The sequence below is a fragment of the Emys orbicularis genome, chromosome 9 (assembly GCF_028017835.1).
Source record: "Emys orbicularis isolate rEmyOrb1 chromosome 9, rEmyOrb1.hap1, whole genome shotgun sequence".
NCBI classification, from domain to species: domain Eukaryota; kingdom Metazoa; phylum Chordata; order Testudines; family Emydidae; genus Emys; species Emys orbicularis.
The window spans coordinates 17,878,718-17,897,194 of record NC_088691.1 but is presented as its reverse complement, the minus strand read 5'-3'; the positions used below and the strand labels follow the sequence as shown (position 1 = coordinate 17,897,194).

The 18,477-nt window shown below is 43.9% G+C and overlaps 1 protein-coding gene across 1 annotated transcript in view; it reads right to left on the bottom strand.

Annotated features, from left to right (window-relative positions):
- Positions 1-18,271, bottom strand: part of COL4A5 (collagen type IV alpha 5 chain) — a 159,964-nt gene extending 141,693 nt beyond the window's left edge. Inside the window, exon 1 of the mRNA XM_065410920.1 lies at positions 18,083-18,271. Coding sequence (XP_065266992.1) covers positions 18,083-18,271 — 189 coding nt within the window. The remainder of the gene's footprint in view (positions 1-18,082) is intronic.
- Between the last annotated feature and the right edge of the window lie 206 nt (positions 18,272-18,477).

The following is an 18,477-nucleotide window of genomic DNA, read 5'->3' as shown; positions in this document are numbered from 1 at the left end:
ATTAACTAAGTGCTGTTAAATGTACATAAATATAGACAATTCTGTGTTATCAAACTTAAAAGGACTGAACATACTGGATAGAGTATTAAAATTTCAGATTAGTGGAGCATAATATCTTTACATAAGGTTATTCCCATAGATGTACAGTGTACATGCAAAATTTAGCTAGCAGAGAATATTACACTTTGTACGCAAGATTTTCAAAATCAGATTAATTTAAAATAAATAGTTCATTTTCCCTGCTTTTTTTTTTTCAAAGTACCATTCTAGCATATCATACCAAATTGTTAAACAATGAGTCTTAAGGAGTCTTTCTGAACATGCCTTTTTGGCCATGGTTGATATAGGTCATTCTACTTTTCCTAAGTGGAAACTCTTTTCTCCACTAAGTTCATTTAAGTCATTTATTTGGCTCAGAGGCCTATTTCTCAACCATATTTATAGTAACTTATACTTGTAAAACAGGGAGGTTTAAAATGTTACCAAATCAGACTTTTCCACTCACACTGGTGGTAGCATTTTACACCCAGTTTTCACAACTGTAAATGACTAGGCATGGTGCAAAACAGTGCAGGATTAGGCCTCTAGTGTTCATGAATTATTTAATTTTTCTAGAACTCATGTTGAAATGATAGATTCTCTGTTCACATATGGACCAATCCTGCGCCAGTCAAGTCACTGGGAGTTTCTGTTGATGGGAGCATAATTGGACTGGGCCCTTACAGAGTGTTGGGATACTTCTGGTTGTCTGCAGTATAGAACCTTATGATTTTATACCTTGCAGTATTAAAACCTGGATTAATTGTTTATCTCTAAAATTCTATCTCTGGTGTTGCATAAAGCTCTAACCAGCACAAAAAGCATGATTATGTATGAATTGGGATGCCTAGTAACTGAGAGGCACGATGTTAGAGATAACTGTGACTTTGGTCTCTAACTTCTCATACTGTATAACTTTAGTTATATTTGGTTTGCTGTAAGCTTTGAGGCATAGCTCAAGGGGATGTTGTCAGCTTGAAATCTAGCCAGTTTTTTTTTATATGAGTTAAAAGTAACTTCAGAAACTGTATCTGCCTGAGTCCTCCTGTCAATTTGTGTCATTTTACAGCCACATGTTCCTTTAAAAAAAATATAGAGTCCCCTCCTCTCCTCTTAAAACAACACATACAGACAATAGCGGAAACAGTCTAAGGCCCTGCTCCTGCAAGGTGATCTGCACAGACAGACTCTTGCATCTTTACAGAGCTCCATTGAAGTCACTGGGGCTCCATATGGGTACAAGGATCTGACTAGATACAAGGGATGTCAAATGCACAAAGTAAATAAACTGGAAAAATAGAATACCTTTCTCTCGTCCCTCAGTTATTGTAATCTTCAGTATTATGTGTAACAATAGTAGGTAGAATAGTTCAGACATAAGTTTAATTTTTGAGGGGATGGTACTCTCTCAAAATTCCTAGAGCAAATGCTGTGCACTGTTACATTTGTGCAACATAATCGAAGTGAGGTGCAGATGCACTGTAGTTACTGACAATAGAAGATGGTCAGTTTAGTTTTGCTGAGCTTTGGTCCTGTCACTTTTTACCATTTTTTTCAGCAGGTACTAATGAAATGATATCACATGCTTTATTCACAAGGTAAAGAATGTAGCTAAGAAATGGTGTCACAGTTTTAATCATTTAGCAACGTGAGTTTTCCACATAGGCTTGTGTGAAGTAAGGTACCTGTGTTTTAACAGATTTGGACTGAGACTTTTCAAAGTCAAGTGATGGATTTAGCCAAATGATTCCCATTAACTTCAATCGGAGCTGTGTTTCAAAATCCTTTAGCTGGCTTTGAAAATCTCAGCCGTGGCCTGACACACTGTATGTGCCAGGGAATATGAACTACCCCCTGAACCTTGGGATACCTCAGCGCTGTCCTTTCTGTATTAGTTATTTGTCACTGTTTTTAATCACCTTGCTGATTCTGATCAGTTTCTACTGTTCATAGCTTAGATCACAAGAAAAAGGTCTGTTCAAGGGGCTTCTTTGTGTTTAAGTGCTTTTTTGTTTATATTATGAATAATATTGGGTCAGGAAATTAAGGTGCCTAGATGTTGTGAGTGTAAGTACAAGAAAATTATTTAATAAGAAATGACTCCACTACTCTAATTTGTCAGTTTGAGTTGTTAAGGTATTGTGCAGCTAATCAAGCAACATGTCTAGATCTCTGATGAAATCTATATATCCTGACTGTCCACTGGCAAACATGATTCTTTTGCACACTGAGTGAACTATAGAAAGATATGTTGGTTAAACATGTCTTGTTGAGTGAAGAGTCATAATGTATTGCCTCTAGAGAAATGGATGTGTGTTGCTCTCCTATATTTTAATTGAAAATTTGGCTGTGCCTGTCATTTTATGGCACAGATCATGGCTTAAGACAGGCATCCTTATTAGTTTCAGTGACTGCCAGGATATTTGAGTAAGAGCTACACAAGTCCTCCTTTCTTTCAGTCCTGAAAGTCCTTAAGAATAAAGCACTGAGCAGATTAAGAAAGTGGACAATATGTCAAATTGCATAGGAATATTTATTCTTGTTTGATAGCCTTATTTCACCAATATTCTTATTAATTTGGTAAGTACCTATAGTACTGTGACGTATTTTTGCAAAGGAGCTAAGATAGTTTATAATATTGAGTGACTATAATGGTCATGAAAGGTGCTGTGGTGATCATGCTGGAGACAGAAGCTGTTCTCTTCACCCGCATGGCCCCACAATATGCCAACATTTTTATGGCTGACCTGGAACAACGCTTCCTCAGCTCTCGTCCACTCACGCCCCTTCTCTACCTACGCTACATTGATGACATCTTCATCATCTGGACCCATGGGAAGGAGACTCTGGAAGAATTCCACCACGATTTCAACAGCTTCCACCCCACCATCAACCTCAGCCTGGACCAATCTACACGGGAGGTCCACTTCCTAGACACCACGGTACAAATAAGTGACGGTCACGTTAACACCACCCTATACCGAAAACCCACCGACCGCTATGCCTACCTTCATGCCTCCAGCTTCCATCCCAGACACACCACACAATCCATCATCTACAGCCAAGCGCTAAGGTATAACCGCATTTGCTCCAACCCCTCAGACAGAGACCAACACCTCAAAACTACGATACCTGCACCAGGAAATAAGGAAACAAATCAACAGAGCCAGACATGTACCCAGAAGCCTCCTGCTGCAAGACAACCCAAGAAAGAAACCAACAGAACTCCACTGGCCGTCACCTACAGTCCTCAGCTAAAACCTCTCCAACGCATCATCAGTGATCTACAACCCATCCTGGACAACGATCCCTCGCTTTCACAGGCCTTGGGAGGCAGGCCAGTCCTCGCCCACAGACAACCCGCCAACCTTAAGCATATTCTCACCAGCAACCACACACCGCACCATAGTAACTCTAACTTAGGAACCAATCCATGCAACAAACCTCGATGCCAACTTATTTACACCAGTGACACCATCACAGGACCTAACCAGATCAGCCACAACATCACCGGTTCATTCACTTGCACGTCCACCAATGTAATATATGCCATCATGTGCCAGCAATGCCCCTCTGCTATGTACATCAGCCAAACTGGACAATCCCTACGTAAAAGGATAAATGGACACAAGTCAGATATTAGGAATGGCAATATACAAAAACCTGTAGGAGAACACTTCAGCCTTCCTGGACACACAATAGCAGATTTAAAGGTAGCCATCCTGCAGCAAAAAAACTTCAGGACCAGACTCCAAAGAGAAACTGCTGAACTTCAGTTCATTTGCAAATTTGACACCATCAGCTCAGGATTAAACAAAGACTGTGAATGGCTAGCCAACTACAAAAGCAGTTTCTCCTCCCTAGGTGTTCACACCTCAACTGCTAGAAGGGGGCCTCATCCTCCCTGGTTGAACTAAACTTGTTATCTCTAGACTGATTCTTGCCTGCATATTTACACCTGCCTCTGGAAATTTCCACCACATGCGTCTGACGAAGTGGGTATTCACCCACAAAGCTTATGCTCCAATACTTCTGTTAGTCTATAAGGTGCCACAGGACTCTTCGTTGCTCTTCACTAAGAAAGTACAGGAAAGACAGTGGTGGTGCACAAAGCTGAATAAAGGCAATCTGGGGCTCTAAGTACACCAAGTCATGGGGCCTATTCCAACTCTGCCCCATGCCTCCACCTGGAATGGCAGTGATAGGGGCTCTCACTCCCTACCTAGGAAGGCAGTGGTGCAGGGTTCCCTATCCCTTTGGGAGGAGTAGGGGTCCCTTCTTTCTATTGGCGAGGCAAGGATGACATCAGAGTTGGACCCTTCAGTACTTAAGTCAGCAGCCTGGGTGTATCAGCATGAGTGGGTGTGTAGGCTGGGCCTGCTGCAGTCTTCTTCAGCCACCCACTGAGGGCTCTGTTGGGGTGATATTGGTGGGGATCCCAGGGCAGTGGGCTTCGGTGTTCACTCTCTATTGAGATGCAAGAATCTGTTTGCCCCTTTCAGAGCTATGGTTTCAGACTGTCAGTAGACACCATTGCAGCGGTAGGCTTGGCTCACGTTCTCAAGCTTTGCTTTGCAAGCACATGGGCTAGAAATGTACAAAAGCACAGATTCTGATCTCATCCCATTGCTCCAGGAACTTGGGCCCTAGTCTGGCCTTAGTAGCTCATTTCCCCCATATCACCCTGAGGTCCTTGGAGCATATTTCCATAGGTGAGATGGTAACTGATTTTTCCATGTCCCTTCAGTTGTTGGTCTTTTTGCTGAGACTGCTGGGAATGGTGCCAGTCTTGATGTGAACCACTGTTCACTAGGAACCGTATTGAGACTACCAGCACATCCCACAGTAACCATGGTTCTTCAGCAACCATTGGACTTTCAGACATGATTGACTCAGACTCAAAGCAGTTACTTATAAGATAGAGACTGAGTATGTCATTACTAATCCCCTGAGACTCATTTTTGTTAATACATTTGTATATGGACTGATCAGATGTCCTTTTTATTCTTCAGCATTTAACACATTATTCTGCAGACCATCCAGGGTGTACAGCAGTATCCAAGTATGAATACAACCTGACTTAGAACCATTGATGTTATTGGAGTTGCACTAGGTTATGCCAGGGCATGCTTAGGCCACATGGTCCAGTTTCTATCCTCCCTTACTGTATCCAGAGGTGTTCTTGCTGATTCTCTATGCCTTAGCTCAACATGTTTGCAGTACAACTGTTCAATGGTTTATAATGTCACTGTAGTTAAGACATACTGGATCAAATTAATCTGTACTGTAACTCCTTATTTTCTGTGGAGTTACACCAAGGAATAATGTGGTCTAATAGCTATAAGAATAGTCATGATAGAGAAGAATTAACTGTTTAAATGAACAAGCAAAAGACATAATAGTGGCTCTCTTAGTCCTACTTCGAACAATTCATAGTTCCTATATGTGTGGTTTTATGGTCATTAGAAAATGAGATCAACTCCCAACTTTTTGTTTGTTTGTTTTGATCATTTACTGTAAGTGACTAACCTTTTGGTAGCATGACTGTTTCTATAGCTATCACACCTTTATCTGGCTGTGTGCTTTTTCTGGAGATAATTAATTTGTTATTTTGCTGAGGCCTGTATGGAGGAAGAGTCAACAGAAAGTTTAAGAAGAAATAATATAAAATTTGAATGTATATCCTTGTAAATGTAAAACAAAATCTTCATCCATTCACTAAGCAAGATAGTCACTAAACAGCCATAGGAATACTTAGGGCTTGAGGCCCCTATTCTTGTTTGGCTTTATGCGGTGCGTGTAGTCCCATTGGGAAAGGATCTTAATTCGATACAGGAGGTCTGTTATGTTATTCCCCAACTGCAGTAAGAACATGCTGAGAACTATGAACAAAACTAATTTAAAACTGAATCTGAGTATATACAAATATAAGAGGTCATGCATGCAAAGCCAGTTCTCTAATGAGTGCCAAGGCCTGTGCAGAATTTTTCTTAGTACCGTGTATTATATTTTTCTTATTGAACAAAGAACTTTTTATACACAGACTGTTTTTTGGATGCTAAAGATCAGTGAGTGTTGAAAATGTGGCATTCCATTTGGCACTTAGATAATAGAAAAAATGAAGAATTCCTTCAAAACACAACAATGCCCAGGACTTTAGCTTTCTTTCTTTGCAACATAATAAAGAAGCTATTTGGGACAGACTGTGGATGCCTCATGCACAGGTGTGAAAGGAGGCATATGGTACCAAGTGTCTTCTCCCCCTATTGCCCTCCGTGCCTTCTGCTCTGTGCAGGGCCAGCTGTAATGCCAGACTTCAAGGCCCGGGAGAGTGTAGCACTAGCAAGTAGGGCTAGAGTCCATAAAGTATGCAACGAGGTCTTGGATGGGTCATAGCCCCTTATCTTCTGCCCGACTTCACAGCCTCCTGCCGGCAAGGATGGGTAGTGATCTCTGCCACTTTATGCCTTCCTCAGTCTCTTCCCAGGGGATATCTCCAGCACTTGCCTCTTCTGCTGTGCATAGATTTCCCAAGCAGTCTCAGAGGAAAATTGACCTGACTGTTGTTTATAAGATGCTCACAGGGGCCAGGATTAATCAAAGCAGGCAGGCACATGCTTAACTTTAAGCATATAACCAATCCCACTTAAATACGTTTACGTACTTTGCTAAACTGGGGCCAGGATTCTCAGCAGCTGAAATAAAATCTGACAAAACTTTTCCTCTTGGGAAAGCTGAGTGTCTTGGAGCCACTGAAACTGTCCGTCTACACTAGTGGTGCCCAAACTTTTCCTGTCACCCCCCGCCCCCTACCAGTAATGGAATCTGTCTGTGCCCCCCACCCTCCAATACTGCACAGTTTGCTCAGCAGAGGAGCTTGGGCTGAAGGTGGAGCTAGGGTCAGAACTGGGAATGTGGAAGGAGCTGGGGCTAGAGGTGGAGCTGGCTTGGGGGTGGAGAGGGAATGAGAGCAAAGCTGGCTGGGGACAGAGCAGGGACTGGGAGCGGAGCGGAGCTGTGGCTGGGAGCGGAGCTGAGCTGGGAGCAGAGCGGGGCTGGGTGGTGCTACCTCCCAGGGGCTGGCCCAGGCCGTGCTGTTCGCCCCTCTGAACGTTCCTCCATGCCCCCCAGGGGGGCCCACCCCACATTTTGGGGACTACTGATCTACACCATTGGTAGGGTCCTACCAAATTCACAGTCCATTTTGGTCAATTTCATGGTCATAGGGTTTTGAAAATAATAAATTTAATGATTTCAGCTATTTAAATCTGAAATTTCATGGTGGTGTAATTGTAGGGGTCCTGACTCAAAAAGAAGTTGTGGGAGGTCAAAAGGTTATTGTAGGGGGAGGTTGTGGTATTGCTATCCTTACTTGTGCGCTGCTGCTGGCGGCGGCTCTGCCTTCAGAGCTGGGCAACTGGAGAGCGGTGGCTGCTGGCCGGGAGCCCAGCTCTGAAGGCAGAGCCGCTGCCAGCAGCAGCGAAGAAGTGAGGATGGCATGGTATGGTATTGCCACCCTTACTTCTGTGCTGCTGCCTGCAGAGCTGGGCCCTCAGTCAGCAGCCGCCACTCTCCGGCTCTGAAGGTAGCAACGCAGAAGTAAGGTGGCAATACTGTGACCCCCCCTAAAGTAACCTTTGACCTCCCTGCACCTCTCTTTTGGGTCAGGACCCCCCAATTTGAGAAACGCTGGTCTCCCCCATGAAATCTGTATAGTATAGGGTAAAAGCATACAAAAGAGCAGATTTCATGGGGGGAGACCAGATTTCACGGTCCATGATGTGTTTTTCATAGCCATGAATTTGGTAGGGCCCTAACCATTGGGCAGACAGTACTACAACAGTTTACCCTCCGTTCACGTTTTCAGGTTTCCTTTATAACTCTAATCAGGGCCGGCTCCAGCATTTCTGCCGCCCCAAGCAAAAAAAAAAAAAAAAAAAAAAGCCACGATCAGCAGCGGCAATTGGAAGAGGGGGGAAAAAAAAAAAGCCCCAATCGGCGGCAGCAGTTCAGCGGCAGGTTCTTCGCTCCTAGAGGGAGTGAGGGACCTGCCGCCCCCGAATTGCTGCAGGTGCCGCCCCTCTCCCTTGGCCGCCCCAAGCACCTGCTTGTTAAGCTGGTGCCTGGAGCCGGCCCTGACTCTAATGGCTAGAAGCATGTTTCTTTTTATTTCACAGCTTAGTATTTTATGTCTGTGAAGCAGACTGAGGCCCTCAAATGGAAAGTGCTGTGTAAATGCAAAAGTTGGTGAATTAAAGAAGTGCTTTGCATTTCAGAATTTGTACAGAGCTTTCTGAGTTACTAAAGATTGCACGTTATTTCCCAAGTACAGAAATGGGAACTCCGTATCTTTCAGTGATCCTTATCATTTTTTAAAAAGAAAAGAAATTGTGATGTACAGTGTGAGTGTTGTTTGCCAGTTTCCCATTCAAGCTGCCAGGGAAAGTTCCGCCTGAAAGTAAACCACTTGTTGAGAGCGTATCTGGAACTTTCCTACTTACTTGCAGGATGATTTTTCCAATGGAAGTCAGAATTTGCCTATAGGAAAATTACCCAATCTTAGGATTGTTAACGGTGAGCATTTTAGCTCTTCCCAGCTGTCCTAACTTGTATTCTGATGACTCCAGGCATCTGGTATTTGTTTTTAGATAGGCAAGAGTAATAAAAATATCAAGAAGTTGTGATAAGAAAATTGGGCCCAATCCTGTGACTGCTTACTCTCACAAGCAGTTTTGAGTGCAGTCAGCGACACTGCTCTTGTGAGATAGGACTTCTCCTGGGAGTAGGAGATGCAGGGTTTGGCCCTCACTTAAAGAGATAATTCAGGCAGAATTTGAGTTAGCTGCTCATTTACAGGCTCTCCAGCTGGCAATCTGTGCAAGTACCTTATTACTGCTGCCTCCTTGGATGCGGGGGGTGTGAGGAGAGAGAAGTAGCTTGACACTAATACAGTACGTCTTACGAATAAAGTGTGACAAAGGTGGGGGGTGGGGAGGGTCACTTTAATACTGTAAATGTCACTGGGAGTTCTGTCTGCTTAGGCCAGATCTGGTATAATACCACATATTTGCAAATGTCCAGGAATAGAATAAAAGGGCAAAGGAACTGAAAGCAAATTGGAGAATTTAGTAGGGATAATGGGGCCGAGTTCTTGCACTTCACCTGGGATTTGGGGCAGGAGGTGCATGAGGATCTGTAGCAGCTGAGGGAAGGTGGCTTGCAGCACTATCTGCAGAGGTAGATATACACAGGTGTTTGCATAGATCTGTGACAGCAACACAGCTGGTAGCTCCACTGAACTGCATGGCCAAGCCCCCTTGAGGCCATGAGGTTACTCCAGGTGCTCTGTCTGCATACTTCTTGTGCTCAGGCAGCAGCCGCAGCAGCAGGAATGCTATGCCTGTGCCATTCATGGGTATGTATGGGAAGGAAAAGGTTTACTGTGTCTTCCTCCCCCACCCCTAGGGCATCTGTTCAGGGGCAGCTAAAGTATAGCCCATTGTGTTTCACTAGCTAAACCCCAGATCTTTGGGAAACATCTATCTTTTTCCTATTAGTTATAGCTTTTGGATGTTCTCCCAACACACATTTCCTGCTTTCCTAGTCAAACAAATACTCATGTTATTCCTGTAAGTACTTTTGCTATTGTTAAGGTCCATTGTAGAGGGATCTGATTAGTCTGTTGTCAAAATAGAGTTCTGCTTACATGTTGAAGGTTGTCTCCAAGTTGGACCTCTAACTTTTTTGTAGTGGAAAGAATATCAGCAAAACACTCCATAGGGCCTTATCAACTCCCACATTAACCAGTACTAGTCAAAGTGAATCATTGCATTTAGGAGTGGCTCACTACCTTTCATCCACCACCAGCCCTCTTTTAGAACTGCCATTTCTGTTCCATCCCGTACCCCCAACATAAAATGAATGCATCTCTTCTTGGGTGGCTGTGCGCTTGCACTGTTAAAGGCAGTTGTTTTGCTTTGAGATGATGACCTATTATGAGGTGTAGTGAACATAGGTGAACAATTTTCTGGCTACTCTCATCCTATTAATGAATGTTTGGAAAGCACTTTGAGATCCCTGGGTGAAGGATGCTCAGTACATGCAAAGTATTTTAATTATTTGATGTTTTTCTATTGTTGAATGAATTCCTCACTTTTTAATGGTGAGTTCTTGGGATTTTTTTCAAGTTTTTAATATTGCTTGTGCTTCATTGTTACAGTTTATAACTTTCTAAAAATAAGAAACTTTGCATTCTGCCACTGCAATAGGGGAATGTGTGAAAAGGCAGATGACCTGGTGAATGAACTTAATGCTAAGAGCTGATCCTGGGCACTGTTCCCTGCTTTCTAGTGTTGCTTCCTAGATAACAGGCTAATGTAATAGCTCCTATCCGGAGCCAAGTATAAAGTTTTATGACGGGGCAGTAAAGAAGAGTCTGATAGCACCTGTCTTTGTGAATAAACTAAATGGTGAGATCATGGGAAAGAGGGGACAAATTATCCGTTTTTGGAAACTTTATAAATATTTATAAACATACAGCGCCCCACCCCACCCCTCGAGGGTCTGAACTTAACTGCATCAGGGCTATTCATATGAGTAAAGGTTGCAGAAACCTGTAATCAGAGCAGTTATGGTGTTGCCCCATGAAACAAACTTTTCAAACAAATGGTTGTTGTGTTTTGAAAAGGGGTTCATACTGGATCTGGTGCTACTCTCCTTGCAAGGGCAAACCTCCCATTGATTTCAATGGGAATGGTGCTGGATTTGGTGCTGTCTTGAAAGTGACATTGAGATCAAATAGACTAGAAAGATAAAGGTAAGCAAGTAAGTAGGTCATTAACAGCAAAGTGAAGAGCCATGTCACTAGTCTAAAGGGGCTGGCAGTCAGACTCAAAATGGTTAACAAGGTTATGCCGAGATGAGCTCAGTGAACACTTTTAATAATTGCAAGAAATGTCTGTTGAATTCCCTCATCTGCAACTGGGGAAATGAAACATCCCAGCAAACAAATATGGGTCCTTTAATATCGTGGGAAGCTGAAGCCCAAGCACAGGTCTTAATGTATCCCTGTCCACAGAAAATCCAACAGATGCATGCTCCCCTCAGAGTGTATGTAGTCTAGAAACTGTGTGCAGCCTGAAGAACTCTGGGGAGAAAAAAATCTGCATCTGTCTCAGTGAATGGCAGGGCATTTGTACAAAGTGACCACCCATCTATGCTGCTCCCTGATGCCCTCCCATGACAGACTGACTCACTGCTGCTATCTCCCGTAGCTGTGTATAACTCTCTGCGGTCAGAGAGGGATAGAAGACATAAAGGGAGAAAATGCCAATCTTCCAGTATTCCTACTGGTGTTGCAGGGGAGCTTGTGCCCAGAGCAGTTGCTTCCCCAGCACTTTCTCTCTCAAACCTGTGGAGTCCCAGCCACGTACACGGTGGTCTGCCAGGGTATGTCTGCACTGCAGTTGGGAGGTGTGATTGCCAGCATGGGAACACAGACTCACACTAGCTCTGCTTGAGCTAGCATGCGAAAAATAGCAGCGTTGACATTATGGCAGTGGTGGTGACTTGGGCTAGCTGCCTGAGCTTGGACGCGGGGGGTCGGCTGAGCTCGGACTCAGGCTGTTAGCTCAAGACACAGCCAGCACTACAATGTCCATACTGATTATTATGATTATTTTTTAGCATGCTAGCTTGAGTAAAGCTAGCGTGAGTCCCTCTACCCACACTGAACCTCTCACTTCCCAGCTGCAGTGTAGCCATACCCCCACAGGGGAGCCTGTTCCATAAACATGCTGCTCGCCTTTCTCCTCATTTAGTACTATCCTTGCTTTCCTCCAGCCAGCAAGATGACCTGCTTTCTGAACTGTGGGGGTACCAAACCTGTAGAAATCCCTACAGACTCCATGGTGCCAGACCCTATTCCTGCTGTTTCTGTAGGGTCCAGATTAACCTCTGTCACAGTTGCGCAGGCTCGGTGCTCTGGAACAGCTCTGAATGAAGTTCAGACAGGACCCTCTTTTTATGTGACACCCCTCAGGGCACACTGTTGCTAGGGCAAGCCTCCTGGGCTTCAGCGCCTCCTTGGGTCTGACCTCGGAGCATTCAGCACCCCTGTTCTGCACCGTGAGCTCCCCGCAGTGAGTCCACCTGAATAGGACAACTAGGGAAGCCTTACACGCCCCCCAAAGGGACCGTGCATCCCAACTTCTCATTCAGCAGTGACTCTCAGCCAGCGTTGTAAAACAGAAGGGCTTATTAGTCATCTGGAACACAACATAGAACAGTTCTTGTTAGCACAGGAAGTAGGAAAGTTCAGCAAAGTCCATCTTGGGGGGGATCCAGAGGCTCTCGTCCCTCATTTCCAAACCAGGAGACTGACTAGCCTCCAGCAGTCAGTCACACCCAGTCACACCCAGTTGCCCCTCCTCCATCCTCTGCCTCTTTCCTGGGCAAACAGGTCACCTGGCCTCCACCTCCCTCTTTGTTCTCCAACTCCTTCAGCTGGCTCCTTGCAACAGCCAACAGTTGCCAGGATACAGAGTGTCTGGCCATTGTCTGTGTGCAGGCAAATAGAGGCAGTCATACCTGCCTGCTAGGGTCTCTGCAAAGATCACACACCCTTGTCCCACCACCTAGATATTTGTGCAACATATAGCGGAAACTGAGACACACACGGTATTCATGCAAAACATTTAAGAAAGTTCCCACTTCGTCACAACCTCAGTTACATCATGAACCACTACTGAGCACATGTATTAGTCTCCTCTCGTTTAGCTTCCTTAATGTCAAGAGGGCCCATTATGAGCCATCCTGTGCTGACTTACTTTGGAACAGGGAGGCTGCCAATAGAAACTCTGGTAGCCAGTGCTCTCATGCTGCTTCTGATATCTCACTCTTAGGGTATGTCTACACTACAAAATTAGGTCGAATTAATAGAAGCCGGTTTTATAGAAATCGGTTGTATACAGCCGATTGTGTGTGTCCCCACATAAAATGCTCTAAGTGCTCTAGTCGGCGGACCGCGTCCACAGTACCGAGGCTAGCGTCGACTTCCGGAGCATTGCACTATGGGTAGCTATCCCACAGTTCCCGCAGTCTCCGCCGCCCATTGGAATTCTGGGTTGAGATCCCAATGCCCGAATGATGCAAAACAGTGTCGCGGGGGGTTCTGGGTACATGTCGTCAGGCCCCTCCCCCTCCGTCAGAGCAACGGCAGACAATAGATTCGCGCCTTTTTACCTGGGTTACCTGTGCAGACAACATACCACGGCAAGCATGGAGCCCGCTCAGCTCAGCTCACCGTCACCATATGTCATCTGGGTGCCGGCAGACGTGGGACTGCATTGCTACACAGCAGCAGCAGCTAACTGCCTTTTGGCGGTAGACGGTGCAGCATGACTGGTAGCCTTCATCGGCGATCTGGGTGCTGGCAGCCGTAGGGCTGCATTGCACCAGCCCTTGCCTTTTGCCTTTTGGCAGTAGATGGTGTATTACGACTGGTAACCGCTGCAGGGTCTTCCCTGAGCAGCAGATCGTGCAATAGGCCTGAAGGCCATCGTCATCATACAGGAAAAATGTGGCTATCAGTCTTAGTACACTAACTGCCAAGCGCCCAGTATTTGCTGCCAAGCACCCAGAAGATGCCGAGGGCTATCAGTCATGCTGCATCTACATTTTCTCCATCCTCATCTTCCTCGTACCCCAAACCCGCTTCCCTGTGTGTTTCTCCAGTGAAGGAGTCATAGCACACGGTTGGGGTAGTGGTGGCTGCACCCCCTAGAATGGCATGCAGCTCCGCGTAGAAGCGGCATGTTTGCGGCTCTGCCCCGGACCTTCCGTTTGCTTCTCTGGCTTTGTGGTAGGCTTGCCTTAGCTCTTTAATTTTCACGTGGCACTGCTGTGCGTCCCTGTTATGGCCTCTGTCCTTCATGGCCTTGGAGACCTTTTCTAATATTTTGCCATTTCGTTTACTGCTTCGGAGTTCAGCTAGCACTGATTCGTCTCCCCATATGGCGAGCAGATCCCGTACCTCCCGTTCTGTCCATGCTGGAGCTCTTTTGCGATCCTGGGACTCCATCACGGTTACCTGTGCTGATGAGCTCTGCGTGGTCACCTGTGCTCTCCACGCTGAGCAAACAGGAAATGAAATTCCAACGTTCGCGGGGCTTTTCCTGTCTACCTGGCCAGTGCATCTGAGTTGAGAGTGCTGTCCAGAGCGGTCACAATGAAGCACTGTGGGATAGCTCCCGGAGGCCAATAACGTCGAATTCCGTCCACACTACCCCAGTTCCGACCCCCTAAGGCCGCTTTTATCGCTAATCCCCTCGTCGGAGGTGGAGTGAAGAAACCGGTTTAAAGGGCCCTTTAAGTCGAAAGAAAGGGCTTCGTCGTGTGAACGTGTCCAGGCTTAATTCGATTTAACGCGGCTAAAGTCGACCTAAACTCGTAGTGTAGACCAGGCCTTAGCTACACTGAGAATGTACCAGTGCCTGTTACTTGAGAATCTGCATCACCCAACTCAGAGGGGTGCAGCTGATGTACCTTGCTACAGTCATTAACCTTGAGAACGAATGATTCCATCCTCGATGTAAATATTTGCCAGGACCGCAATGTAAGTACAGTAGAACCTCAGAGTTACAAACACCAGAGTTATGAACTGACCAGTCAACCACGCATCTCATTTGGTACCGGAAGTACACAATCAGGCAGCAGCAGCAGTGGGGAAAAAAGCAAATACAGTACAGTACTGTGTTAAACGTAAACTACTAAAAAAATTAAAGAGAAAGCAGCATTTTTCTTCTGCACAGCAAACTTTCACAGCTGTATTATGTCAATGTTCAGTTGTAAAATTTTGAAAGAACAACCATAATATTTGTTCAGAGATACAAACAACCTCCATTCTCGAGGTGTTCAGAACTCTGAGGTTCTACTGTAATATAATCAAGGTAAAAGCCTGAATATTACCTTAGAAGTAATGGGTCAACCATTAAAACCTAGCTAGAAAGGAAAATTATTAAACAAGGTTTGATGGAAGAAACAAGATATTAATTCCCCTTTTTAGGAAGGGAACAGAAGAGAAGAAGGTATAAGTGCACTCGAACAATCTGGGACCTATTAATTCCACTGTACTTCTAAGAAGTTATTCTAGTTCGTTGTGTTTCAAAGGAACTAATAGGCATCTCCTTATTTTTCTTCCCAAAAGTCCCTATTTTTTAGCTTTCAGATGATGCCAGGTATGCCTCTTGTCTTTCAAAAACTTGTTTTAATTACAGTATGTACTGTGCCTATTCACCTGTCAGCTCAGAATTTGAAATCTACCTGGTTATTCTCCTCCTTTTTTCTCTGAGTCCTTTCAAATGTAACTTTTTTTGGTCTGATAATGAAGCATTTGAGAGATTAAATCTTATCTAGTTCTTAAGAGGAGCCTCAAAACTAAACAAGTCTCTTTAGGAAGAGAAGCAGGTTTATTCAGCAAAGGAAAAACTTTTAATTAACAGTACAACACTCTAGGCAGTGCATTTGCTGAGAGATAATAGCATGTCTGAACTCGTAAATCATGATGACAAAGGCAGCTGTAAGAAGTGCAATAATCTCCCAGAAATGCATGTCCTAGAGCATCTTCTTGCTACTATAAAATTAACCAAATGCATTTAAATGAGGAAAGCTGTCCAACTACTGCATTTGCTGGTCTTTCCAGACATGGATATGACACCACAAACAGCCAGATATGAAATTCTAACGGTAGCAAGCACGCTAAAGCCACCTCATCAATTCAGTTAATACTCTCACTGCGACTATAAAGCGTTTGTGCTATAACACTTTCTCCCACCCCCAACTTGTGCTATCACTGCCACTAAAGCTGGAAACATTTAGTAAAGCAATAATTGGCTGAATCATTGTATTATACAATGATGATTAAACCTATCCATAAAACAGGGTGGACTATAACTGAAAGGACATAGCCTGAGAAGGGAAAATGTGGCAAAAAAGCAATTTGGCAGCAGAAAAATCAAGAACTTCTAGGAGTATTCAGAACTATATCATAAAAGGAGTCTGTGGACTGTTTGCCTAAACTCTGTTTGATTACACTGCTCTACAGCCAAAATGCTTCTGAAATAAATGTAGTCAAACTTTACTAATTCTGGGTCACTGAGAACGAAAATGATGCTTAAAATTGTTGATTGGCTCTAGTTTTCAAGATATGCTATTGGGTCAGTATATACGACCCTTGACTTGGGAATGGCGGAGGATAAGTGAGTTATAAAGGGAAGGGATCTCAATTTAAACCAGAAATGACTAAAATACATCTTTGACTGGATCTATGAATAAATCTATGACTGGGTTTGGACAGTACTTGCTTTTTAGGCAAAACAATGAATGATGCAATCTGAAGCTGGTATTGCATCATACATGATATGAATTGCATCATGTTATTCCTAGAAGTCATGGATGATGCAATCATAACGAAGCTTACATCACTCTGCTGAACAAATTGCCCTATATCAGCTCTAGAAATCATACAGTGTCGTGCTCTCTTATTTGTCAGTGTTTGTTTTTGCAAAGGGACACATTTCTGTTTAGCCAACGTGAGCAGAGATGCCTCGTACTTGTGTGAACAGTGCAGATAACTTCTGCTATGTTTGTGGTGAAGTGACTCTTGCATCACAAAAGCGCAGTATAACCACTATGGTTAAGAAAGCCTATCACCTTTCTTTTGGGTGAAATAGAGTGCCTGGGATTAAAAGAGGATGTTGATATAATACGCATTGCGGAAATCTGCTAAAATGAGGATAATCAATGGGATACAGTAATATCGGGGTACAAAATATATAGGTATGGCAGAGGAGGTTGTGATGGTGGGGCAGTGTCACTATATGTGAAAGAAAGCGCAGATTCAAATAAAGTAAAAATCTAAATGAATCAAATTGTACCATGTTTTTGGGGAAGGGGAGTCATGATGCTGAAGATCTGCCTCTTCCACTTCTTTCTGCATCCTCCAGCCAGATCCAACAGACCTGGGTCCTCTCCACTTACAGAAGTACTGGGGATAATCTAACCTTGGATGTTATTAATTCTTTCTGCTTTAGTAGTCCCACGTGGGAATAGTAACAGAGACAAGAATCGTTTGTAATGTTTGCTCTTTAATGTGATAGTGTCCCTTTTAAGCTCTTCAGAAGACCTGAAAGTAAAACGAGTTAGTGCCCATGAATAAGGTGCTCTGGTTTAGATGTCCACATCAGTGCAGCTTCGTGGTTATGTCGTTTGTTCTGTGGTAGCTCTTAGCCAGCACGTTCTTTGTGACTGTGTAATCTTATTAGGATTGAATTGAAATCTACCCAGACAATTAGTGCAAACAGCCCAATGGGGTCTGACCTGGGTACTTCATAGCTGTAGAATTTTATTAATACATTTTCCATAGCCATAGAGGCCTGCAGGAGCTGAAGACATTCAGAACCTTGGTGGATCTACTCATTAGTTTGTTTACCACCTAAAGACTCTTCATTCAGTTGCATTTTCTTTCATGTGCTAGCATTATACTGTGAATATTGCAAAGGGAGGTTAGCTAGCTTTTATCTTCCAGCTTCACACCATCCAGCCAAGTTCTGCACATGTTTGAGAAAGGAGTGATAATGATTAAAAAACAGCCAGTTAGTCTCAGTTATTCTACAATGGCAGGATAGAATTAATTAATGTTTACACTAGATCTTCAATCCCACTAAGACTCTCTTGAGCTCTACCAAGGGATGCGTTTTGAGATCCACAGGGATCGAACATGCAAATCTGAATAGACATGAGGAGAAGCAGCTATATTTGTGCACCCTGTACATAGTAAAAGAACACGGTGATTTTAAAAATACTTTGACAATACATAAAACTCTGATAGTCTTAAAACAGTTAATTGACATTCGGTCACATTCAGTGGATGCAACACCTTTCACTTCCAAATACAACAATAACCATTTCATAATGTTCAAGTGTAGGGGCTAATGCTGGGAAGAGCTGAGCACCATCAGCTTCCAGTGACTTCAAATACCTTTACCTCTTTCTTTCTTATCTTACAGCTTTTGAAATAGGAAGTTGATTTGAACAGTTTGGAGACTGCTATTCCAATCTGAAATCTTTTACAAATTTTCCCGTAGGAATCCTCCAGCTGATCCTGCAGTCCTTGTGCATTGCTATCACTGGCAGTTGTGCCTCCAAGATTGGGTCCTATAATATCATTGAACATAGTGTAAATTTTGCTTAGACTGCTTTTCCATTTCTAATTGCATAATAGCACTAGGCAAAACACTTCTAGAGTTCTTTGCATCAGAACAAGAGCCTATAATTTCTATTAAAGAGATTCCAGTGATCAAATTTTTCCCCTCCTCCTCATTCCAGTGTAATGAGCTCATTTTTGGGAGGTAGAAGGAGTACCAGGCTTCAGCCTAAATT